This window comes from Myotis lucifugus, unplaced genomic scaffold, assembly GCF_000147115.1.
Source record: "Myotis lucifugus unplaced genomic scaffold, Myoluc2.0 scaffold_420, whole genome shotgun sequence".
NCBI lineage: Eukaryota > Metazoa > Chordata > Mammalia > Chiroptera > Vespertilionidae > Myotis > Myotis lucifugus.
This window is the reverse complement of record NW_005871468.1, coordinates 723,952-750,385: the sequence shown is the minus strand read 5'-3', so window position 1 is coordinate 750,385 and position 26,434 is coordinate 723,952. Positions and strand designations below refer to the sequence as shown.

Genomic DNA, 26,434 nt, shown 5'->3' with positions numbered 1-26,434 from the left:
GGTTCTGTTTCCCTAAAACAATTATGTAGTAAGGCAATTACATATTCCTTAGGAATTTGCCAAATGACTTCATTACTTTTTGTGATTATGGTCCATTCAAGTTTTCTCTTGTTTTTTTCTTAAATGGATTTCTATTTTCCTAGGAAATTATCTATATTATTCAGTTTTTCAAGTCTATCATTATAAGGCTGGGTGTAGTGTTCCTTTTATACTATTGAAATTGCTTATATCTCAGGTTATTTAGAAGAGCTTTTTAAAAGTTCTAAATGATTAGGGTATCATTTTTATTATGTTATAGTCCAAGAAGGTAACCTATCCTATTGCTACAGTTTTGGAATTTATTGAAGCTTTTTTTTTCTCCTTTCTTTTTATTTGAGGCAATATTTAAGGTTCATTTTTATAACAAATTTATGGATACTTGGCAGGGCACATTGGCTTATTTATGATGGTGCTCAGATCCTTTCTGCCTTATTTATTTTCAAATTTTTCTTTGTAATTTATTTTCAGGGCAAATTTATTCGGATCAACTTTGATGTAACTGGCTATATTGTTGGGGCCAACATTGAAACATGTATCCTTTTTCAGAATAGTATAATCTAAAATAAAGAATCATTTCCTCTTCCTACGGCCTCAAAGAAACCCTTTGTGATATCACTCCCGTTATCAAGATGGTAAAACTTGAGTCCCAAGAGATTGTGACTTGGTCTTATAACACCAGGTCACACCCTGATCATGTGGCTGGGGAAGTGGAGAGTCGCACTGAGGTGAGGATCACCTATATGTCATCAGCCCAGGGAATGCTTGTGTGGTGTAAGGACCTTTAGGTGAATACTGTTAAATTGAACTACTCTTCAGTTATGGTTGTGTTAGCTTACTTATTTTTTACCACTTATTTCTGCCATTCGTAGGATGGGCATGTACCCATTGAAACAAGCCTCATAAAAGTACAGTTAAAGCCGTTTCAGTTAGTTTTAAGCAGAACAAAACTAGAGGAAAATGTCAATACATACACTAGTCCTAAGAAATGGTAGGTCTGTATGGAATTAATTTGGGTACAGATAATAAAATAGAAGTGTTTCTGAACTGGCAGTGTGCCATTAGGAAGGTTACAGATGACAGTTCTCTGATTCTTGTTAGAATAATCTCCAGTGATAGAAATACAGTTCTTCGTATAGTGCTGTATTCTTTGAATATAATCCAAGTTAAGAAGAAGGGGGGGGGGGGGGGGCGTGAGGAAAGCACTCCGAGGTTTTAAGTTCCCTACTAGCCCAGTGGATCTAGCAGATTAGTGGGAAACATAAATTGCATACATTTTCTTTTCTCACTTACAAAGTTTAACCATTTAGAGTGGTTAATAGCAGGATACCTGACCTATATCAGAGAGAAAAAATGTTTTATAATTAAATAGACATGGAAAAAAGACCAACTTAATCCTTAACCGTCTTTGCTCAGACCTTCTGGAAAAATCTCGTGCTGTTCGCCAAGCAAAAGATGAGCGTACTTTTCATATCTTTTACCAGCTGCTATCTGGAGCAGGAGAACACCTAAAGTGTAAGTTACAAAACTCTAGCTGGTCAGATGATGAAAGTGAAAAGGAATTTCCATGCCATGGGATAAATACTTTTAAGTGGTAGGTACATGGGTGGTGTTATATTATCTCTATTTCTTTTTTAAATTAGAAGGCAAATGGTGTGTTTTTATAAAGTTTTGTTTCAACATTTATAAATACACAAGTAAGAAAAAATAAACTTACTTAATAAAATTAATGGACAAACATTTTTATTTCTAGATTAACAACTAAATATATATGTTACATTTCCACTAGTCCTGGGAAAAGCCTATGGTGGGTTTTTCTTGAATCACAAGGACCTTTAGGTGAATACTGTTAAATTAGTCTATCTTTACCTGTTTGGGTAACTCACGGCCCCTAAAGTACAAGTAGGCAGTGGGGGTATTATCCATTATAATATTCTGTCATAATGTTTTATGTTGCACATCACTCTCAAAAGCACATTTACCACTAAATAGACTGCCTTGGAGAGAGGTTTTGGGGTGGCTGGGCTGAGCGCACATCTTCTACATCTGGGTGTTTATCTTAGGTCCACTTAGTCTTCATATTGACCCCATAGTGTTTGCTATAAACTCCTTGCTAAGAAAGGAATAGAAGATGGGTTTAAAAGCTTTCTAAAATATTTAAATCTGAAAACAATAAGGTTTTAGTTCTCTGGAAAAGTTACATCATTTTCCCACGATCCGATTTAAAATATTGTATAAACCACTGTTCCCAACGCCCGTTGAGATTTGTGCAGTTTACATTATCATTTTCCTTCCTGGTTGCAGACGATGGGAAACTGTATGTGTTTGTGTATTTAGCATGAACATATAAAGAAGGAGAAAGTGTGGGGGTGAGAAGTATGTGGGGTGATGGTTGGTGGGGAACCGCTGGTCTCCTGGGGCGTCGGTGCCGCCTGGATGTGGGCATGCTCAGTCTGCTGATGAGTGTTGCTTGATGGCATTCCGTTCTGTTTTCTTGTAGCTGACTTGCTGCTTGAAGGATTTAACAACTACAGATTTCTCTCCAACGGTTATATTCCCATTCCGGGACAGCAAGACAAAGATAACTTCCAGGAGACAATGGAAGCGATGCATATAATGGGCTTCTCCCATGAAGAGATTCTGTGTATGTGGGATTTCTCTAAGATTCTGATACTCATTTAAATAAGACACACATTGGGGGTCAATAGCCTAAACTAGAAAATGATCAAGGAACTGAGAACTGCCTGTAATTTTATGACATCCTGAGAGAGATCCTGAAAAGTTTTGTCCAGCTAATTTTTAGTCAAAATAAATTAGAATATATCTCTGCTATATGTCGATGCAATATTCTTATTAATTTTTTTTCTCTTTAATAAAGCTATGCTTAAAGTAGTGTCTTCAGTGCTTCAGTTTGGAAACATTTCTTTCAAAAAGGAGCGAAACACTGATCAAGCTTCCATGCCGGAAAATACAGGTAACTGACGATGCTGATTTTATTTCCGTTTAAGTGGTTGTTGGTTGTGCTCTCCAAGAGCATGTTAGCGCAGGCATAGACAGTACTCCCGACGCAGTGCCACAGACTCAGGAGCAGAATGCTTGAGGGCCACTCTGGTGTCATCTGAAGGAAGAGATGTGTGTAGGACACAAGGCAGCACTGGAGACCCCGCCGTGGCCTGGGGAGGCCCTGGGGATGGGGGCATGCGGAGACCTAAGCTGCAGAGACCACACAGCTCATCGGAAAGGGAGCTGCAGCTACTGAGACCTACCAGTGTTGACCTTACCAGGAACATAGGCCCAGTCTCTGTCTTTCGTGGCCTTGACTTTTGAAGAAGAATGCTGGCCGGTTGTTCTGGAAAATGTCCCTCCATTTGGGTTTGTCTGAGGTTTCCTCCTGATTAAATTCAGGTTATGCGTTTTTGGTAAGATTATCACAGAAGTGGTATGGCCTTCTCGTGCATCATATCGGCAGGCCTATGTGAGTTTGTCTCGTTGGTGAGGTTAACTTGGTTAAGGAAGTGTCTACTGGGTTTCTCCGCTACCGGATTACCTTCTGCCTTTGGAACAAGTATCTGGGAGAGGAGGGAGACACTGAGACTAAGGAAGTAAGTCCAGGCTCTCATCAGGCTCTTGGGCTACTAGTTGTAGCATCCGTTTATGATTCTTACCTGAAATGAGTCTTGCTTGTGGTGTATGTCAAGTGGTGACTTCTGTCTACATCGTTCTTTTATATTTACTCCCTGGAATTCTACTGTAAGGAAGAGCTTTCGCTTTTTCATTCCTATCAGTATAGACACATGGGCCCTTCTTTAAATAATTGTATAGTTTATGATCCATTCCATAATTATATATTCCTGTCCTGGATGTGGCCATGAGGAGTTGGAGCCACTTCAGGCTAGTGCTCAGGTCACTTTGACATGACTCTGTCACTTTTATTTTAAAGCATTTTCTTACTTTATGGCAACACAAAATGTTCCAGACTCCTTTTGTATTTGTCCAGCCCCGGCCCTGGAATTGGCCGTTTCGCTACCGTTTCTTCATATTGAAGAATGGGATTTAGCTGTCAATACCTGGTTGTTCTAGGGCAGTGTTGGCGAACCTATGACACGTGTGTCAGAGGTGACACATGCACATGCATGTACTCACTCCGATTTTTCTTTGTTAAATGGCATTTAAATATATAAAATAAATATCAAAAATATAAGTCTTTGTTTTACTATGGTTGCAAATATCAAAAAATTTCTATATGTGACACGGTACCAGAGTTAAGTTAGGGTTTTTCAAAATGCTGACACACGGAGCTCAAAAGGTTCACCATCACTGTTCTAGGGTCTCATTTGTTTCTGACTTCTCTCAGAGGACAGAGCAAGGGAACATGCACACACGTGTACTCCTATTTTCATTTCTTTGTATGTATATTAAAAACCATGGATTTATACTGATACCTCCAATTTTGATCTGACACTACAGGTTTTATGCTAGCCATTTCCTTTTCTTTATTTAAAACTCCTTTCTCTGACAGTAAGAAGTCTTATCTACAGTATATTTGTTTATTTGTTTGATCCTAGAATACCCATAAAAGAGCTTCAGAATTACTCACCTGTGCACCTCCAGAAAACAAACCTGCTAATTAGTAAACAGTATTTGTGTACAGTTCTTTAGCATTAGAGTATAGAGTCAAAATACTGTGGGTTTTTGTTTGTTTGTTTGTTTGTGTTGTTTTCTTTCTTTATTGATTAAGGTATTACATATGTGTCCTTATCCCCCCATTGCCCCCCACCCCCCACTCATGTCCTCACCCCCCTGGTGTCTGTTCCATTGGTTAGGCTTATATGTATGCTTGATCTCTCCCCCTTACCCCCGCCCTCCCCTACCTTTGCTCTGAGGTTTGACGATCTGATCGATGCTTCTCTATCTCTGGATCTGTTTTTGTTCATCAGTTTATGTGGTTCATTATATTCCACAAATGAGTGATATCATGTGATATATATCTTTCTCTGATTGGCTTATTTCACTTAGCATAATGCTCTCCAGTTCCACCCATGCTGTTGCAAATGGTAAGAATTCCTTCTTTTTTACTGCAGCATAGTATTCCATTGTGTAGATGTACCACCGTGGAGAACAGTATGGAGTTTCCTCAAAAAACTAAAAATGGAACTCCCATTTGACCCAGTAATCCCACTTCTAGGAATATATCCCAAGAAACCAGAAACACCAATCAGAAAGGTTATATGCACGCCTATGTTCATAGCAGCACAATTTACCATAGCAAAGATTTGGATACAGCCTAAGTGTCCATCAGCAGATGGTGGGTCAAAATACTGTTTTACTCTTCCCTCCTTCCGCCTTCGAGTGGCTACGCTTTCATTTGTAATGTAGGTAGCTTCATTTATTTCTGTTTGTATCGCATTTTGCCCCCCCCCCCAATAACCCTTTTTGCTTATATTTTAGTATATGCAACATATAAATAATTCTAAAAGTCAGAACTACAGAAAAATGTGTACTTCTCTGATTTTGTTCACACCCACCCCCATCTCTTTCACTCTGTTCCCTTCCCCCATTCTTTCTGCCCTGTTTCCACCTAGCCCTGTCGGAAATCAGTCTCACCCGTTTCTGTTTTAGTCTTCCTTGAGCAGCACTCAGCCCTGTAGTGAGTGTTTGCCACCCACGGTGCCGGCTCTCCATAAGATAGATGAGTTCTGATAGGTCTGTTTAAACGTTTAGCCACATTTCTTTACCGTAACATCATAAAACCAAAGTTGTACTTGCCATGGCTAGATGGCCAGTAAGTTTCCTATTCCCTAGCTTTAATTAATTACTGTGTTTTATTTAACTTCTGGAGCTTTTGTACTAAGCTTGGCTCTTTGAAGTAGTCTCAGGAAGGGGAATAAGAGACCGACAGAACACTTATCACACAGAAAGATGTATGCAATGGCAACAAGGGAGCTACCTTAAATATCCAATAGAATGAAGTAAGCCAAGGTATAGCCCCACTCTGAAGTATATCTTTTAGCTGCTGAAATGATATTTGTCATGTTACAAAGCAAAGGAATGTGGGTAATTTGCCTTTTGTACTTCTTTGTATTTTCTAATTTCCTATCCAATACCTACACTCATGATCCACTCATTAACTAAAGGGAGCCACGACCTAGCAGCTGAGGCAGAGCCATTGGTAAGAGCCAGTGAGAAGAGCCCCAAAGCACAGGAAGTGCTCTCGAGGCACGGCCCGCCCTGCAGACAGGGCTCCTGCAGGCGGCCAGCAGTTGGCCTGGGTTAGGGCAGTAGGATGCAGGTCTTGAAATGACCTGGGTAGATAATCCCTGTAACATAATTCAAAATGTGCTTACCCTTAGAGAATATTATTGTTAAACACTTAGTTCAAAATTAATTATAATAAGTCGTATACTTGTTGGACCTTGGGAGATATTAGACAATGAACTTCTAGTGAGGCAGGTGCCCTAATGCTGCTGAGAATCAACAATAACAAAAGTAGCAGTTATGTATTGAGTGTTTCATGTTAGCCATGTAATCAAATAACTTTTTTTTAAACTTATAGATTTCTTGCCCATTAAAATATTATTAGGATCATTATATGATCATGGCCAGTTATCTTGGTAACACTGTTTTTCTCATTCTGTGTGTTATGGCTTTTAAGACTCAGTAACTTGCATTATTAGCCATAATAAGTAATTGCTGGCTAGCTGTCTCGTATAAGTAACCTAAGGAGGAGTGCTATTAATTTGAAGGGATGAAGGGATTTTCCATCAGGACCTAAAACTTGTTATTTCTTAATACAATTTAATGATGACTCTGGTTTTTCGAGTGTTTATTGCATGTATTGTGACTGGATCATAAGGAGGAGGCCACTATTTAGGAGAATTTTTTACACTCTAGTTGCCCAGAAGCTGTGCCATCTTCTTGGGATGAATGTGATGGAGTTCACTCGGGCCATCCTTACCCCCCGCATCAAGGTCGGCCGAGACTACGTGCAGAAAGCCCAGACCAAAGAACAAGTACATTTTTCATTAATTATTCTACATTTGTTTGAATGATAAATTGTGGTCATAAGACCTTCTGAGTGGTGTGTGACAAACTGAATCAGATAAACTCGATAATATGGATGTTTCCTGGGACTAATTGAGTGGGGGTTTTCTTGTGTAGTTTTTTAAAAAGGAAATTTGAGTTTTCCCCAGTAGATAGATTATCCAGGAGGACAAAGTTATGTCCTTGTAGAGCCCACCCGCCAAGAATATAGGAGTTGGACTCCCCTGTTTCAGGGTGGACTCCTTTCAGACTCCGAGCAGATAGGCTCACAGAACCCCTGGGACGTAGGGAGGGGTTCTTCTTTACTGGCCACCTTCACCCTTCCCTTAAATTGATTATCTCTAGTTTACATTTAATTGTACTTACACCCTTTGTCGATGTGTAAACTTGAGACATGACTAAGCAGTACATGCTATTTCAGGATTTTTGTAGAACATTGAACTAGATATAATAGCCATGAATGCCTTGTTGAGATCATTCCCAGACTAAAGCATGGTGTTGTGTAATTACAGGCGGACTTTGCAGTGGAAGCATTGGCAAAAGCTACCTACGAGCGGCTCTTTCGTTGGCTCGTTCACCGGATCAATAAAGCTCTGGATAGGACCAAGCGTCAGGGAGCATCTTTCATTGGAATCCTGGACATTGCTGGATTTGAAATTTTTGAGGTGTGTCTCTCCCTCCTGCTCTTCCTTCAAATTATTCTTTCTTTCTTTATTTTTATTGATTTCAGAGAGGGAAAGGGAGAGGAAAAGAGGGATAGAAACATCAGTGATGACAGAGAATCATTAATTGGCTGCCTCCTGCATGCCCCCAACTGGGGATCGAGCCTGCAACCCGGGCATGTGCCCTGACTGGGAATCGAACCCTGACCTCCTGGTTCATAGGTCGATGCTCAACTGAGCCACGCCGGTCGGGCTCGTCTTATTCTTTTAACGATATTAATGAAGGCTCACAATGTACACTCACTGCTGTGCTAGGCACCGGGGACGTAGTGGTAGAGAAGCAGGGATAATCCCTGCCATTCTGTGGAGAGTCAGACCATAAAAGAGGAAGAGCCACTACATTCTCGGAATTGTGAGTGCTGCTGTGATAGAAGGGTGGGGACGCCGGTTTTAGACACCTGAGTCTTGAGAGGTGTCTGCAGTGCTGGCCTTACGACATGAAGGAGGAGAAGCCCAGCCTCCATAAGTTCTCCAGACAGCAGTCCTGTATGGGAGGGGATTTGTTAATGTTAGAAATTGCTGGAAAGCCAGAGTGACTAGATGTAGCTGCCCAACGGGAACTGGAGTGTGGTGTGGAGCAAAAGCAGAAGTAGGGAGACCGTGAGGCCACTGGCCTTTGTCGTGGCCCAGGGGCCAGGGGATGGTGGCCGGCTCAGGAGTCAGGAATAAGCAGTGTGAGATGGAGAAATGAGGAAAGGTAATGATCTCTGTTTTGAAGATAAACAGATTTGATGATGGATTTCAATATCTTTTATTCTTGATCTGACTAGATTTTTCCATTTATTCAACATCAATCCATCAAAGGTTTGTAGTTATACACCTGCAAAAAAAGTTGATAACATTTTGATCTCTTAAATATTTATATCTTTATCTCTCCTTTGATAGGCTGATTGTATATATGTAAGGAACAAATAATAAAGTACTTCTTGGGATCAGTATGCTACTTTGGCCACTTTAAAATTACATCTGTTTCCCTGCAGTCTGAACTGGTACCGTATACGCTGTTTTGACTGCTCAACTGCAACTACCACAATAAGAAATTGCTTTAATGTGCATTGATTTGTAAATAACTTGAGAAATCATGAAAGGTGGCCCGGTAAATGGGCAGAGTTCACAGAGAAGGAAACAGAAATGTCTGTAACTTAAAGTTACATTTTTAAAATCATTTGCCACCCTATATATAAACAGTCAGAAGGTGTAATAAAAGAAAAGAATTATAGTTCCAACTGCAACAAAAGCAGATGAAATATCTAAGAATAAATTTAAGAAGAAATGGGCAAGATTAAGTTGAAGACAATTTTATAAGACAATTTTATAAGGCTACTGTGAAAACATAGAAGACTTGAACAGTTGAAAAAGCATACCTTGTTCTTGGATAGGAAAATGTAGTACTGTAGAGGATAAGTCTTCACGAGGGTATTAAAGGTTGTAAAAGAAAGCTATACATGTAAGTACACGGACAGTAGAAAAGTGTGTAATGCTAAAAATGCAAGGGTGGTATTGATCGTTATTTATCATGGGAAAAGCTAAATGCCCACCATTAGGAGATTGGTTCAATTAGTCTAGAGATACCCATAGAGTGGAGTGCTTACGCACCCATTATAAAGAGTAGGGTGGCTTTATTTACTGCTATGGAAAGACTCCAAATACATTGTTGAGTTAAAAAATAAAACAAGATAACACATTTATAAGTGCACAGACTATTTCTGGAAGGATCACAAGAAATAAGTGATAGTAGTTGACTCTAGGGAATGAGACTGCAATTCTTTGTACGTTTTTAATTTTATACCATGAATTACCAATGTAAATATTGATTATTTTAACATATAGTTGATAGCTTAAATATGGAAGAGAAATAAAAAAAAACTATTTAAAAAAAATACCACCACACACACTAGTAAGGCTAAACAGAGAATAAGGTCTCATAATCCTAAGGCAGAGCAATGCCATTGACACAAACATGAATAAGCACCATCGAGCAGTCTGTAGATGTTCATGTGGTTCACTAGAAATGTGGTGTTTGAGCGAGCAAACACTGCCCCTGCCTTCCTAGCCTGACCTCATTCCAAAATGGTGAGTGTAACACCTCCGTTAGGGGTGGGGGACTAGAATGTCTCTCAGACTATAAATTTATTCCTCGGAGATTGATTGTACCTGCCCTACTTGAGGATCACTTTTTATAATGAAAGAGGTTATTTATGGGCACTTGCTACTGTGTGAATAGTGTGAAGGCAGGAAAAAAGGTTGAGTGCCTCTAATTTAGAAAGTGATTGCTTTAAGAATATTGTGCCTATTAATTCATCCATTTGGTCATTCATCCCATCAACAGCAAAATAGAAAAACAGGCAGAGATCGCAGAGAAGGAAACAAATGTCTGTAACTTATGCAAAGATGCTCAAGTTCACTTCCTGAGAGCAATGCAGTGTCACTCTTAGTATTGGCGAAGGTCAGACACTTGATAAGGGATTCCTAGGGAAGCAGCCTGGAGCCTCACACTGGGTTGAGTGCATTTTGCTTGTCAGGCCTGGCTAGGATCTCAACAACATCCCTGTGAAGTACACATTAGTTCTTTCTGAGCTCCCTCTGAGCTGGCAGCTGAGTGAAGAGTAGATGGGACCGCACCACGTCCATTCTCTAGACCCCTCAGAGCTTACGGAGTGGTGCTTGCTTTCCTTTGCCTTCTCACGTCTCTTTGTTTTTCTTCTTCTCTTTCTCATTTATTTCATAATTTATACTCATTAACCATTCACTAATAAGCTTTGTTTTATTTGTAGATTATGCAGTTAGCATACTGAGTTTATTATTTTCTCATTGTAGCAGTTCAGTAATGTATATATATGTAGTGTGTGTGTATGTGTGTGTGTGTGAGAGAGAGAGATGGAGAGAGACCCCCTCGGTTCAGATCATTAGCTATAAGCAATGATATAGTTGACACCTAATTGACCTTAATGAATTGTTTGATAACTGAATTACTATTTCTGCTTTTCTGTCCCCTCCCCATGTTTGGAAACCCGTTCTTTCAACCTTGGCAGCTGAACTCCTTCGAGCAGCTGTGCATCAACTACACGAACGAGAAGCTGCAGCAGCTGTTCAACCACACCATGTTCATCCTGGAGCAGGAGGAGTACCAGCGCGAGGGCATCGAGTGGAACTTCATCGACTTCGGGCTCGACCTGCAGCCGTGCATCGACCTGATAGAGAGGCCTGTGAGTGTTTCCCTGCTGTTGGCTGTCAGAGCTGCTGCGGGCGGTGCCTTGAGTTTTTCTTGGCTTAATCTGATCCATGTGAATTATCCTGTCTGCTCAGTGTTAATTTTCTAACCTAAATGTTCTAGGAAGGGGATACTGTGATAAAGTACCTATTGAAAAAGTAAGTAGCATGCCATTCAGACCCCTCTTTGGCACCTTCCCAGACTGCAGGTGCCACGATGGTGGTGGCAGTCACGTTTACCTCCAACCCTCTGCACCTCGGGAGGGTGGAGGGCTCCACCTGACTCGCCTCCTAGGCAATACAGGGCACTTCATTTGGGCAAAACTAAGACATGGCGTGTAAGTCTATTTTTCAGATAACTAAAGTTTATCCTGATAAGTACAAGGATGTTTTTATTCTGACAGATGTTTTTAATTAGAAGTTTTTATTTTTAAGGTTGACGCAGGTATATTTTTATAGCAATCTTAGACCATTTTCTTTTGGTTCGGTATCATGTAGAAATAATGGAACATGTATAATTCTCGAATGGAACTGTGTGATCCCAAATGAATGTTGATTGGGCTGTGTATTCCCTGGAAGCTACAGCAAGGTAGTGGCTTTGCTTATTTTACTTTGCTAACTACCAAACCCTAGGAAAACTAAAGCGCAATTAAGCACCGATACCAGTCATTTAGGTCAAGGTCTAAGCTGGTTCAGTAGGTGTGTTCCCACGAGGTGTGTTCTGTGAGGCGCTCTAGGCCGTGGAGCAGTTCTCCTTGTGCTACTCAGTCTGCACCCGTGTTCCCGTGTTTGAGGGGTTGGAGGACCAGTGCCTAAGCCTGGATGCTCAGTACCTGGTTCCAAACGAGGAACAGGAGCCTAGAGGACCGCACCCTGTTAGAGACGTACTTGTCGAGCATTAGAAGTTTGGGTTTAAGGGAAGGAACATCGTTTTCCTTGGCTCATACATGAGAGATCATTTTACCTTTCAAGGCACTGCAGCCGCTTGTTTGGGGCCCAATTCTCAAATTACTGCACTTGGGAGGACTCTGCTCTGTGTACCCTGCAGCATTGTTTAGGAGTAACATCGAAGGCATTACTCATAGTAACTTCCAGTCTCCACACAGACGTGTGACTCTATTTCCTTACAGTTTTGTTGCCCAAAAAATTGTTTGGGAATTTATATAAATAAGGGAATCGAACATTTAATATTGATATTATCAGCAATCATATGATTTGAGATGCTCGCTTATGTGTATCTGTAACACTGGAAGCTTTATGTGTTAAGAAAGTATTAACTATGTATCTGCACTTTCAGTTGTTTTGTTGACTATTATTAGATTAGGATAAGATCAAGGCCACAAAATTTTATTAACTCCTCTATTACAGCCTGGAAATAAGAAGATTGGGGTGCTGTGGGGTTGTGGGGAGTAGATGGCATGGCCCTGGTCCTAGGGGACCTGATCTTAAAGCCAGAGAACAGAACAGAACAGAACATGGTGGTAGTTCCCTGGGTAGTGGTTCCTGGTCAGTGACGCTCTGAATTTGGAGACCAGGAGGGCAGTGGGAGAGCGTTCCAAGGGCCACATTCCAGAAATTGGGAGGATAGTGGGATTTTAGGAAAATTGTCCAGTCAGGGTGTTCAGAAGCTATTGGCATGGGGAGGATATGCCAGCTTTGTCTAGATACTTAAGGACAGTGAGCAGAATGAATTCTTCCTTTTTTCCTCACTCCTTTCCTGCTCCCTCCCTCTACCCCTTCCTTCCTTCCTCCTTCCTCCTTCCTCTTTCCTCCTTACTTTTTGTACTGGCATCTCTAGGCTCTTCCCCAAAAGACTTTAGAATGTACCGTTTTATTTCTTGCCTGACTGGTCCCAACTTAAAGGAGAGGCGGCTCAGAAAGGGGAAGGAGGTAGTTTGGGATTGAATGCTGACTCACTCTTTAAGTCCATTGTTCTTTAGGATTACCTTTTTCCACTTATCCATAGAAACACAAAGATTTTATAACAGTAGGAAATTTAACTATGGCCTGTACAATATGGGATAATGATGCTATTGATGGTTCTTTCAAAATGAAGAGTGAGAACATTTTCCAGAAGGAAAATAAATACCTCGAAAGCTACGGGCCAGTCTTTGCCTCCTCTCTCACAAACCCAGCCCCACCCGGCGGGGGGTAGTTGGGTGGGGTGGAGGGCAGTGGGTGAGCCTCTAAGTTCAGAAAGCTGCTTACAAACCTTTGAGAGTGCCTCTGGCCTTAGGCAGGAAATGGTCTCTCATACTTACAGCTCCAATTAAAAGAAGTGCTAACAGTGAACTTGACGTTGAAGGATGACGCAGGAAAAATAACAAGGAGACACCATAACGGATATTCATAATTATGCTGTCACTGAGTCATTTAGAAAAGATTACATTATATTCGGGATCCTATTTCAGAAGTTAGAGATCCCGGTCTCTTTGATCACAGTCTTTTTTTAGCTGCTCGGAAAGTTCTTTCATGTAGTTCTTTCAGGGAGAGGACGCGGGCTTAGCAGCGTGGAGGGAGGGCTCAGTCTGGGATCACTGCAGAGGGGTCTCAGCTTCTGCTGCCACCTGCCCCTGTCCCTGTTATTACAGTATTTCACTCACATTTAACTGTAGCCTCTAGTTACTCTTTATTTTATTTTATTTTATTTTTTGCCCGACGGCTCACGCCCGGGGCGCACTGGGGACAGTCCGCCCACCCCCCACCCCCCACCCCGTGCCCCGTCGCTGGGGGCCGGAGGGGTGGGTGAGCGGTCGCGCCGTGGGAGGGGCGGCCTGGCCCCCCCACTAGTTACTCTTTAAGCAATATTTGTACACAGCCTTCTCTTCCCGAGTAAATAGAAAGGCCTTGTGAGTTGAAGAAAACTGATCCTAGAGATTTATTCAGGAAACTGATAGGCCCTGGAATTGAGGCATTCAGTCTTGGATCACAAGTTGCTGTATTTGCAGAGTGGCAATGAATGCTGATCCAGAAGCTATAAAATAGACCACCGAGAACCCCACCTTCCTCCAAGAAAGAAGTCAGGCCACTGAATTTTGAGCTCCCAGAGAATGGCAAGCTGTAGGCACAGACCCTAAAACTCACTCTTTTAAAGTATACAATTCTTTACACTCATTTATGGATAATAAAGAACATTACAAACTATTGAACAAAAATAGACAGAGGCAAAGAAGCATCGAACAGACTGTCAAACTACAGTGGGAAGGTAGGGGAGGGTTGGGGGGGATAAGAGATCAACCGAAGGACTTGTAGACACGCATATAAGCACAACCAACAGACACAAGACACTGGGGGCAAGGGGATGAGGGCAAGTGCGGGGCGGAGGGGCGGAGGGGAGGCCGTGGGGAGGTCATTGGGGGGGAAAAAAGAGAGACATATATACTACTATTTGTAATACCTTAAACAATTAAATAAATAAATAATAATAAAATATACAGTTTAGTGAGTTTCAGTATATTCACAAAGTTGTGTAGCCATTACCATTGTCTGATTCCACATGTTCATAATCCCTGAAAGAAACTCCCTCCCGTTAGCAGGTGCTCCCTGCTCCCCTCCCCCAGTCCCTGGCCACACTAACCTACTTTATGTTTCTATGTCTCTTTTCAGGGAATTGGTTGTGTGAAATAAAATAGGCTCTCAAATGTTTGTTGAAACAAATATATAAAGTAACTGATAAATTATTTCATCACCTTCCATCTCTACTCTACTTAATAATAGTTTAAAATATTTCACCAAGTGTGAAGCAGTACATTTTATTTCATTGTTACTTAACCAGAAAAATGGATTAGGATATAAAATGTCTGAAGCATCCCACCTAGTGGGGGTTTTGAATAACTTATCCATCCAGTCACTGACTATGAACATTCGGTTTCATCTCTCCACCTCCTCGCTCCTTTGTGGTGTCTTATTTGCTGCGTTTGGGGGACTATCTGCTTGGAATTCGTTTACCTACAGTTTACACGTGTGTGTTTATGAGAAAGTGACTCACCCGCTGTCTCCCCTGTACTTACTTAGCACTCGGAGACCCGGGTGCTTGGGGCCTAGGGTTGGTCTGGACATGGCCTCCTATCCCAGCAGTTGGTGTCCGTGGTCTGGATCAGACCCGATGGTATGACATGCAAACTCGCCATTCTCGTTGCCTCTCGTTATCAGGCCAACCCTCCCGGTGTGCTTGCCCTTTTGGATGAGGAGTGCTGGTTCCCGAAAGCCACAGATAAAACCTTTGTTGAAAAACTAGTTCAAGAGCAAGGTTCCCACTCCAAGTTCCAGAAACCCCGGCAGCTGAAAGACAAAGCTGACTTTTGCATCATACACTATGCAGGGAAGGTAAGAGCTGGAGAACTGGATTACCTGGTAAAAGTACTGTTTGCAACTTTGCTACATGTGATGGAGTTTATAAGAAAGGTGCCGATAAACATTTGTAAATCCCTAAATATAGTGTGCATTGCAATTGAGGGCCTTTAAGACAACCCACTCCTTAGGTTGCTCTGTGAACGTCTGTGGGTAAGGCTAACTGTTTCTGGGTTTTGTTTGTTTTTCCGTCTCGCCTCGTTCGGCTCCGGGCGGGCCAGGTGGACTACAAGGCGGACGAGTGGCTGATGAAGAACATGGACCCCCTGAACGACAACGTGGCCACGCTGCTGCACCAGTCCTCGGACAGATTTGTGGCCGAGCTCTGGAAGGATGGTGAGCACGCCTTACGCTCGTCACTCAGGTTGGCCAGAGTCGTTTACGATGAAGGATTGCCTGTGGTTCTCTTACATATCTATGTGCACATATATTTTACTGTAAACCTCTTTCCCTAGAGCAGGGCTGCCATTATCTCGGGATTTACCCACTTTGAGAATACTTGGGTCACAAGACATCTGCCCTCTTGGTCAGATGCTGTGGGGAGTGTGGGAACCTTCTAGGCTCAGAGCCAGAAAGAGCTGCATATCCTCGGGCCACCCTGGCCTAGTTAGACTATAATCCAAGGGCTAGGGGACATGAAACCTGAGAAGCCCTGTGCATTTTCTCTGTGCCACACGCAGGTCATGCATCCTAGCCACTGCCAGCCTCTCTCTCTCTCTCTCTCTCTCTCTCTCTCTCTCTCACACACACACACACACACACACACACACACACACAGGGGCTGGTGAGCACACTCAGATCCCCTGTGTGTAGACCAGTTTCTGTTCCCATCAGTCCTGAGTGCTTTTCTTTACATGAACCTCAGGGAAGGTCTTGGCGATGTTGTGTCATAGACTAGAAAGTTGCTAGTACAGCACACCTCTGTGTACCTATGCAGTGGGCACCGTATCTTCTAGAGCTTAGCTCTCCCTCCTGCATCTCATCCTGACTGTGTCCCACCTCTGTGCTTGGCCTCAGGTCATGCAGGACCTTAGCCCTGGACCTGCCCCTGGCTAGGCCTTGACCCTGAGGCCATCCTGTTCAGGAACCTGGCTCACCTCTGCTTTCCCTGTAGCAAATCAAGAGCTTGTGATGCTGTCTTCTCAGAGGCAGAGAGAAAGAAACAGAAAGAAGGATGTAGGCAGTTTGGGCAAAAGGAAAGAGGTGGGAAGAGCAGAGTGAATGCAGAGAAAGTGAGCAGGGGAAGATAACCGTACCAAAGGTGATCTAGTCAGGAATGATCACGTACATCCGCCCGAGATGCGAGGAGCCCGAGGGCTGGCGCGCTGCACACATGCATGCACGAGTCCTGGGGCAGCAGTGCCTGGGACAGACTAAAAGGCGGGACTCGGAAAACAGATTAGGTTCCCAACGCGTAACACGGAAGCTTTTGATCTTGATGCCTTTGGATGAAAGTCTTTAACCGATGTTGCATGTTCCCTGGTGCTTGCTGTGACCGGTCAGCCAAGGGTGCTGCGTGAGGGCTGAGAGCAGAGACTAACGTGGTATTCGCAGTGCCATCGCTGAGGGACTCCCAAGCCTGCTGCTGTGAAATGTTAGATGGAAGATGAGGAACTAGAACCGGGACTGTGAGCTCCAGTTGTGCTAAACAGCGCGTCCACGGTGCTAGGAAACCCAGCACTGGAGCTGGAACTGCACGTGGGAAAGGCCGCAGAGAGAGGAGAGGAGCAGAGCTGCCCGCCTGGACACTCGTGTTCTGTTAGGAGTCAGTCCCGCTGTGACTGTACTGGGCATGCCGTGGGCCGGCGTCCCGTGGCCCCTCCTCCCGGCCCTCCTTCCATCTCAGTGCACAGGAACGGGGTGGGATGAGTAGGCGGAGGTCTGAGGACCAGACGTATCTGGTGATGCTGTGTGAAGGGGATGCCATGAAGGAGGAGACAGTTTTCCTTGTCCTTGAAGGAGAATGATTTGTTGAATAAATAAAGAAAACTGACGTTTACCAAATAGTGCTAAGTGCCGGGCAGTTCTCAGAACTAATATGTGAGCCTCCGTGTCATGATCAGGCCTTAAACATTGAGCATGAGCAGGATTGCATTGAGCTAGCTCACCAGGGGAGCGGAGCGTTTCGGAAGTGAAGTTGGCATGGGAGAAGGGGGCCGAGCAGGTAGAGTGAGTGATCAGAGGATGGAAGTGAGGGAATCGCAGCTCAGGACGTGTGGTGCCTTTGGGCGTTAGAGTGGGGCTGGGGCCAAGGGTGCGGGCAGGGAACGAGGCCGGGTCACAGGTTGAGAGCAGACCATGTAGAGGCCTGATTGCCGGTCTCAGTGGACTTGACTCCACTGAATAAGTAGCTCCCGTAGGTTGTGAGCCAGGGCAGGTGAGACGTGTGGCCTGAAGTAAACGCAGTGTTTGGCTGGTGGGATTAGTGGGGAAGAACCTCAAAGTGGGCATGGAATGAACAGGAAGAAAGGAACAGAGGAAACTGGCGTTTTTACTTTCCTGAAGCCTCAAAATCCGATTTTCTCTTCATTTTGAAGGAAAAAAGAAGCAGGTATTTGGGAAATTAATGACAATAGTAAAGAAAGTGGGTCCTGAGTTACATACTGGTTCTGAGATTGTGAACCACTTTGACTCTTATTTTGTAGTTTCTTAACCGAAAATGATATTGTGGGGAACACCTAGTGAGCACCTGACCATTCATATAACAAACGCACGTGTGTAACCGTGTGCACCATGGTTATCACCTGGGAGAGTCTTGGGGGAATGAGGAAAGACGCGGCCCGGCCCCAGGAGCTGGTAATCCAGTGGGAAACGCAGGATATGCAGATGCAGCCTGGGACAGAGCCAGTCTTGTCTCGCCTCCCAGATGTGGGAGAGCCTCTGGCAGCAGTGGGTCAGAAATTGCAAGAAAATAAGGTTTGGCCGGCAAGGGTGGAGGTGGGGGCTCAGTGATCCATGTCACAGGTGATGTGCCTTGTGGGCAGGGCCGTGTCTAGAGCGTGCTCCCTGCCTTTTTTTTTTTTAATCCTTATCCATGGATATTTTTTCCATTGTTTTTTATTTTTATTTTTTTAGAGAGAGTAGAAGGGGGAGAGAGAAGCATAAACTCGAGAGAGACACAGTGATTGGTTGCCTCCCAGGGCTGGGGATTGAACCTGCAACCAAAGTACATGCCCCTGACCAGGGGATGGAACCCGCAGCCCGTAGTTCACAGGCTGGTGCTCTAACCACTGAGCAACAGCGGCCAGAGCTCCCCTGGCTTTTTGTGCTTTCCATAGCCACGAAGAACTTACTCGGTTCCAGAAACGCTGAGAGAAAACACTTGCAGCCTTGCTGAGCTCCTTCAGTCCTGGCCCGAGGCCTGTGCGTCTGGATTTAGTCCACAGCTCGGACCCACAGCCCGCACAGCCCCGCTGTGACCCTTGCCTTTCTGCAGATAGGCGCTTGGGCGCACACATGGTCCCTTTTGTCAGAATGGGCTGCTGGCAGTCTCACCAGCCCCGGATCTGACTTGGATGTGCTGGCATCCGCTCTGGAATATTCCCCGAGTCTGCTCTCCTCATGAGCTGCTGCTGTAGGAAGGCCTGTCGTTCATCAGCGTAGTGGACAGTTATTCAGTGTGATCTGAGAGCCAGGATCTCAGAGGTCGCCCACTGTCAAGGGAGCGGTAGGGGGAGCAGCAGGACTGAGTTTCATCCAGAAAGTCAGGGCAGGCCCAGGAGTTGGAAGAGGGTGTGCGAAGGTGGAGAATTCGTCGCTGCTCACTCTGGGTGTAGAGATCTCTTGGGATAAGGGTAGCTTTTTCTCCAGGAAAAGAAAAGAGCCCTGGAAAAACATGTATTTTTCTATTTTTTCTATTGTTACAGCCACATAAAGGCAAAAGCAGAAAATAATAAGTGGACCAAAAATGTATGAATATGTGTTGTATGAATAGTTTCCTATGAAGGTGCAATATCTTGACTAGAAAACACTATGTATTAAAATAGACTTTGTGTTAGGGTGTTAAAGATTTTTCTCAAGGCCAAACCCGGAGAAATAAGACTTTTGGTGGCAGCCCTGCCCTAGAGACTCATAGTGCCCTACTTTCTGCTAAGAGATGTTTGGGGATCTCTCTCCCAGCTGCACGGGACTTCTCAACACATTTCGGGGGCTTATAGACCAAAAAAAACAAAGATTGCATTTCTTATGTAAATGTGCCTCGGGGTATCAAGTGTCATCTTACTTATGATTTGAAGTTATTTTTAACATTTTGCTAAGCAGAACTTGAATTTTGTTTTTCTTAATGGTAATTACCTATGTATTAGTAATGTGTATTTGGAGTAAATTATATTTCCAGAATCTGTATTGGAAGTAAAGTTGCACAGCAGTGTAAATTTTTGACAGTAAAAGTTACTAATGCGTACACTTATCAGAATGTAACTTACTGCCCCTTGTCCTAATGAGCTAATTGCAAGATGATTTTATGAAGGACAACTCGAGTAGTACCTTATTACTCTTAACATTTCATCCTGCATTTACGCGGGGTGGTCATTTAACACTGTGTGATAAAATGCTCACACCTGGAGTGGGGAATAGGCATTTTCATTCAGATTAAGTCTATTTTATAAAGAACTTTGTCCAAATGTGCAGATTCCCTAATGAGTAATGTTTGCATGGGATCTTCCCAGGACTAGCGACTCTCGTACCCGATTTCAAAGTTTACTTGTGATGTCGAATGTCTTTCACACTAACTGAAGTGTTTGTGTATTTGCTCTTCTGTCCTGTTTTTGCTGTTTCTCTGCTTTAGAGATTCAGAATATTCAGAGAGCTTCTTTCTATGACAGTGTTTCTGGTCTTCATGAGCCACCAGGTGAATGTATAAAGCCTGTAGGTCTTCCAAAACGGAAGGGTCCTAAGCCCACAGGAAGAACTTGCGGGGGGCTGGCAGGGCGGCCGGGCGGGCAGGGTAGAGGGATGCGGCTGGTTTCTGTTTTTGTTTCGCTCATAGACCTGCATGAACCTTTCATTTCATGCTCAGTATTATTCTACTTCAAGGCAACTGTTTGAGTGCATAAACAATTCAATTGCTACTGCCTACACATCGCTTCTTATTTTATGCATAGCACCTGCAGCACTGCATAGAAAAGGTATGTCACTACCTTTTCCAGTAGTGCCGTTTTGATACACAGCCCTCCAAGGGAATGGTTAGGAATTGATCTGCTAGTAATGTCTTCTTTGTCTCTGAGTTACCGTTAAGTTTTCAACTCTAAGAAATTCCAAAGAGGAGTTTTTTCTGTAAGTCATTAACATTTATGAACAAATAAGTGCATATTTATCTCACAGGTGTTGGTCTCATCGTTATACCTCTTGTTTGAGATTTATGTGCGTAGCTAGCTAGTTGGCTTCTTTTGAACTGGAGATAGTGAAACTGTCCACCAGGCTTGATATTTGCAAGGCGAGACTAAGATAGAGTGCATCGGTGGTAGAATTTGTACCTTGAATGTGAAATTGAGCTCCAGATGGGCCTTGTGGTCTGAATCCTTAGCCCTGTTTTAAAATACAGCCTAACCATGCTAGAGGTCCCCCAAAAGCACAATATAAAATGAATATTACCCAGCCTTTCAGTTATTTAGTGATGTTACATGTAGTGAAATTAAAAAATACAGTCAAATTCATCTTATAAAATTTCCTTTATACTTTTTAGAACATAATGCTGAGATCTATACCCAAAAGGTTTTTAGAAACTATGTTGAAGGAATGTGCCCATTTTTATCCAAGTCCAGATTCCTGCCATCAATTCTAGTTGATGAAAAAAGTAGATTGCAATCTTCGGAGGGGAGTGGGGGTATCATGCCAAAGATGATTCCATGAGTTGGAATGGATATTCCACAGAACTGCAGAGGAAGAAGTCCTCCCTCAGCCTGGGCCTTGGGGGGTCCTGACCAAGTTGAGGACGTGGGGGAGGAAGAGAGCCAGGAGGTAGTTGTCAGCTGTGGCCTGCCTGAGACTTGTGCTTTGTTAAAAGGTTAGTGCTTGATCTTCTGGGCTTCCTCCCAAGCTGGAGTGCCCTCTCTAAATCCGTTTCCTTTCATCTTTGGGATTCCTAATATTTAAAGAGAATTCCAGGTGTGAGCTCTTTGGGAGCCGGGGCAGTGCCTGTTTGTGCTCACCGTCGTTTCCTCAGCACTTGGCTCAAAGGTGGCACCTGAGGGAGGGGGCTGGTGGGTGTGTGGGGACTCCACGCCCACTTTCATGCACAGCAGCTTTGCCCGCTGGGCCTCTGCTCCCCTACAGTGCACATGCTCTTCCTGTGGACCAGGTGTTCTCTGTGCCCACAGGACAGGGATAGAGCCACTTCGCTGGCATCATTCTGGCGGGGAGTAAGCTCACTCACCTCCCCACATTCTCACCTTGGCATATTCTCACCTGAAATGTGCAGTTTTCTCACGCGCGAGGTGTCCTATGTTTGAGTTACGCAGCTGAAACAAGTATCCAGGGTCTCTGTCTCTGCCTCTCCTTAGAGGGCCTCCTTCCCCCACAGCTAAATGAGGTCTTGAAGTTGTGTATCGTGTTTCTACAGCAAAGCGTTTTTCTCCTCAATCTGTGTTTATGGATTCGAACCCCCGATAACAGGTTTGAAATGAAAATGTGAGGCTTTAGCATTTTCCATGATTTCTCGGAAGACAGTGATGACGGGGTTCCTAGGGATCCAAATTGTGATGGCCTCTGACATGCTACCATGCAGTGAGCATCTCTCTAAGAAACCACAAAGAACGTTCATACTGTTAGGAAAACGGCATTACGGAGGACTGAAGACTTTTGAGGATGAAGATGAGAGCCTGGGATAAAGAGGGGTTTCCAGACGCATCAGGGACCAGTGCAGAAGAGAGAGGAGCAGATTCCCTAGAGACAAGATGAGGAGCCCTACAAGTTTGTGCCACCAAGCAAAGGACTGTTTTCCTCCAATTATAAGATACTTTGGAAGTCTGGACCTCTGAGATAGCTAGTCATGGAAGATGCAAGCACAGTAAACCAGCAGAGAGGGATGGCGACCTCAGAGCTGTGGGCAGGGTTCTCAGATTCACAGGGTCTGCGATAGGGCCTCTGAGTTTAGTTCTGAGCCTGGCTGTGCTGGAGGGACAGCGTGAGCTCCCCCGCGGGTCGTACCTGCAGCCTCCAGAGTAGGACCAGCTCAGTTTCTCTGATCACTCGCCGGTGCTGGGTGGCAGCTGACATCTGAAAGGTGCCGCCAGAGAAAATGTGAGAAGTACATGCAGCAAATGTTAATTATCGGTAGAGACGTCCCTCGCTCCTTTCGGTCCTTCATAGAAGCAGGACTTGCAATACAGTAGCAGCAGTTGAGACAGAACCACCAAGGAGGGGCTGGTCACTGCTATAGGAGGGCTTCCTCAGTGTCACACACTCTTTGGGGTCTTCCTTCATCTTCTGATGTCACCGAGTTCTTGCCTGCCTCCTTGTCATTCGGGGGAAAGGCTTTACTTTAGCCGTGGTTCACACTAAGAAATGATGAAGTTCTGACTTCCAAAACTTTGAACCAGTCTTCCTTTTTTAAAATATATTTTTATTGATTTCAGAGAGGAAGGGAGAGGGAGAGAGAGAAACATTAATGATGAGAGAGAATCATTGGTCAGCTGCCTCCTGTACGCCCCCTCCTGGGGATCAAGCCAGCAACCCAGGCATGTGCCCTGACTGGGAATCGAACCGTGACCTCCTGGTTCATATGTCGATGATCAACCACTGAGCTACACCAGGCAAACCAGGAAGTTCTACTTAGATTCAGGTAGCATGACTGATAAAATGATAATTGTGTAATCTCCTTGTAGATTATTATGTCCGTTGGTCATAAACCTATTTTTAGTGCCATTTTAGGAGCTGCGGTTTAGTGCTTTCACATGGTTTAGTGCTTATTTCAGTTGTCATCCCTTCAGTAGACGAAGGTTTCATTGTTGCAGTGTGGTCTCCTCCTCCATGTTTTACCTGGAGTCTCAATAGGAGTTGGGAGCTCCAGGAGAAACAGCCTTGGGGACTGCAGCTGGAGTTCCTGAGGTCAAATGGGGACAGTGACACTTAGTTCTCAGGGCTCCTGTATCAGACGAGGCAACCTGAGCCTGCGCCTGGCACACGGGAAGTGCCCGAATGCCTGGCGTCTGGCACTGCACTTGCCGCTGCCTCCGCAGCTGCTGCAGTGGCTGGTGCGCCCTGTGCTGGTGCAGTTGGAATGGTGCAAAACAGAAATCGATTAGCGTCTACCTCCTTGGCTAGTACTTAATGCAAGTCCGCTTTTACTCATGGTGCCCCGAGGCCAGGCTGGTCAGCAGCCCTGCTCTGCTGCCCAGTGCGATGCGTTAAGCGCACGGGCCCTGCCCAGGGGAGACACAGAGAAGTGCGGTAGGAGCTCTGCAGGATGAATGGGCTTCCTGTTTGCCCAGCACCGTGGTCGGCAAACTGCACTCGTGAGCCACATGTGGCTCTTTGGCCCCTTGAGTGTGGCTCTTCCTAAGCCTTAGGAGTACCCTAATTAAGTTAATAACAATGTATCTACCTATATAGTTTAAGAAATTTGGCTCTCAAAAGAAATTTCAATCGTTGTACTGTTGATATTTGGCTCTGTTGACTAATGAGTTTGCCCACCACTGGCCCAGCAGCTTTGGCTTCTGCGGGGGTGGGAAGTACAGAGGAGGCAGGTAGAGGAGGCAAATTCAAGTTCAGCTTGCACTGGTGCTGGGAGAAGGAGCAGTGCTGTCACCCTCTGGACTTCCTGCAGTTTTCCTAAAAATTCCCAAATACTGTAAAATAACTTATGTAGCCACTGTAAATTTATTACTGGGGATATAACAAGTGGAGGTATATTATGAAGGTGTACTAACTGATGTTAGGGATATTATGAAGGTATACTAATTGATGTTAGGATCGTTGCTGAGAAGTCATAGCAATTACATATCTGTGTCTGAATTTGTTTTTAACTGTTAGTATCATTTCAGTGTACATCAGTGTGGAATTGTCTCAATTTGTTTAAATGAGCATTGAGAACATGCGCATGCCTAGCCCGAGGCATGTAACAGTGCCAGGTGCCCGAGGCCTTTTGCGGGAGTACCTGATAGGGTTCTAATTTATTACCATCTGGCTATTAAACTAACATTAAAATAAGTTTCTCCCCTTTGTTTTTAGCCGTATTAACTGCAGTGAGTTTCTAAAGCGCTGGCCTAAATAATTAAAATTAAATGTAGCGACACCAGTGTTTGGCCCGTGCACAGACTGGAAGAACCTGAAAATCTCACGTGCCTCTCGTCTCCTGAGGTTGTCCCCTAGAAGAAGGGCCGGTTAAGCGTTCTGGCACTAGACAGTGTCATTCTTTTATCATTAAAAAATTATTCATGCAGTTTTATGAGATAGATGATTACAAATTGCATTTTTCTTCTCTTAAATAATAAATATGCCCTTACAGATGGCAGCTCTGTGGAGCTCATCTCACTTCTCACTGTCCAAGTAAGCTTTTAGAGTAATAAATTGTCTGTGAAAATACTTTGAAATCTTTTCAGGCTACTGGGCAGCCAGCTGGCGAATTACCGTGCCCACGCGCAGCCTGGCCAGGCTCTCCTGGCACCTCGGGGAGGAGAGTTTGTAGCAAGAGGATCAATGGAGACCAGAAACCTTGGGCTCTGCACGTGGAGATTTTGTTTTAGTGGCTGTGAAGGTCTTAGAAGGAGCAGAGATGCTCATTTCAAGGAGCTGCTAGAATCGTGTCTTCCTCATTTTCTGCCTTTCTCTGATTCCTGCTCTAACCATTTTCAACAAGAAAATGTCTTTGTAAAATGGAGTTTTTTATAGGTCTTGATTGTTTAGTGAAATTGTATTTTATTAGTGTGGCCCAAGTCATTTAATGCAGTTCCCAAAGTGTCTCTCTTACAACATAAATTTGTTCATTGGTGGAAGCTAACCCTGATTTTAAATTTTTGAATTAAGGGAAAAAAAAGAACTGAAAGTCCAAAGCATGCTGAATGTTTAGCTTTGGATACCTTTATTAAAAATAAATTTGAGCCCTAGCCAGTTTGTTCAGTGGACAGAGCATCAGCCTGCGGACTGAAGGGTCCCAGGTTCAGTTCTGGTCAAGGGCACATGCCCGGGTTGCGGGCTCAATCCACAGTGGGGGGTGTGCAGAAGGCAGCCGAGCAATGATTCTTTCTCTTCATTGATGTTTCTGTCTCTCTCTCCCTCTCCCTGTCTCTCTGAAATCAATAAAAAATATATTTTAAAAATAAATAAAATAAATTTGAAAACTAGTTCATTATGAGTGTTTTGGGGTTGTTAGTGTCAAAGCGACTCCTGCTGGGGACAGCACTGTGACCGCTGTCACGCGTGTAAAGAGCAGCTCAGGGAACTGGGGGCCAGTGTGTGGAGTTCCCCGCACAGTGAACACCGCGCCTCCTCTTTCCTTGTTTGAGGTGTTGTCTAAGCCGGTGGTCAGAGGGCTGCAGCGACAGCAGGAAAGGGCTCCCTGGGCCCTGCATGTGTTAGACGCTGGACAGACGTCCCTGGGGAAGCCCAGCCCCGCGAGGAGATACACAGAGTAGAGGGAGGTGCCCCAGGGATCTGGCCGTGGGGAGTTGAAGCCTGGAGGAGGGAGGAGCCTATTTAGTCTGGAGGCAGATAGGATCTGGAGCCTGAGAAGCACCAGGTGAGGAACTGCCAGGCTGCAAGCAGAGAGAGCAGGACGGAGACTCGAGGACCTGCGTCTTTCAGAAAATGCACCCGGTCTGCACAGCTGGAGCTTCGGCGTGTGTGGGAAATGCCAGGGAGGCTCCTTCATTGAGCACCTGAGTGTTTCACAGGCGCCTGTAGGGCAGGTCACACCACAGAGGGGACGCTGAGGCTGGAGGAGTTGGGGGGCTGGGCTCCAGATCACGCTCAGGGTGCAGTGCTTCTGCCTCTTGAGCGAGTTCCCATCACTGTTACGCGACTCCTTGGACCATGTCCTTGTAAGCGGTAGGAGAAAGTGGATCTTTCAGTGAGGGAAAGATACGCATTTAGCTTTATTCTTTCAGAACTTTCTTTGTTAGTCATTACACACGGACAGA

At 44.3% G+C, this 26,434-nt stretch overlaps 1 protein-coding gene across 1 annotated transcript in view; it reads left to right on the top strand.

Annotated features, from left to right (window-relative positions):
* MYH10 (myosin heavy chain 10) overlaps positions 1-26,434 on the top strand; it is a 129,134-nt gene that overhangs the window by 64,038 nt on the left and 38,662 nt on the right. Inside the window, exons 6-14 of the mRNA XM_023743952.1 lie at positions 508-571; positions 1,453-1,551; positions 2,537-2,680; positions 2,915-3,010; positions 6,928-7,046; positions 7,590-7,742; positions 10,832-11,005; positions 15,162-15,335; positions 15,581-15,695. Coding sequence (XP_023599720.1) covers positions 508-571; positions 1,453-1,551; positions 2,537-2,680; positions 2,915-3,010; positions 6,928-7,046; positions 7,590-7,742; positions 10,832-11,005; positions 15,162-15,335; positions 15,581-15,695 — 1,138 coding nt within the window. The remainder of the gene's footprint in view (positions 1-507; positions 572-1,452; positions 1,552-2,536; positions 2,681-2,914; positions 3,011-6,927; positions 7,047-7,589; positions 7,743-10,831; positions 11,006-15,161; positions 15,336-15,580; positions 15,696-26,434) is intronic.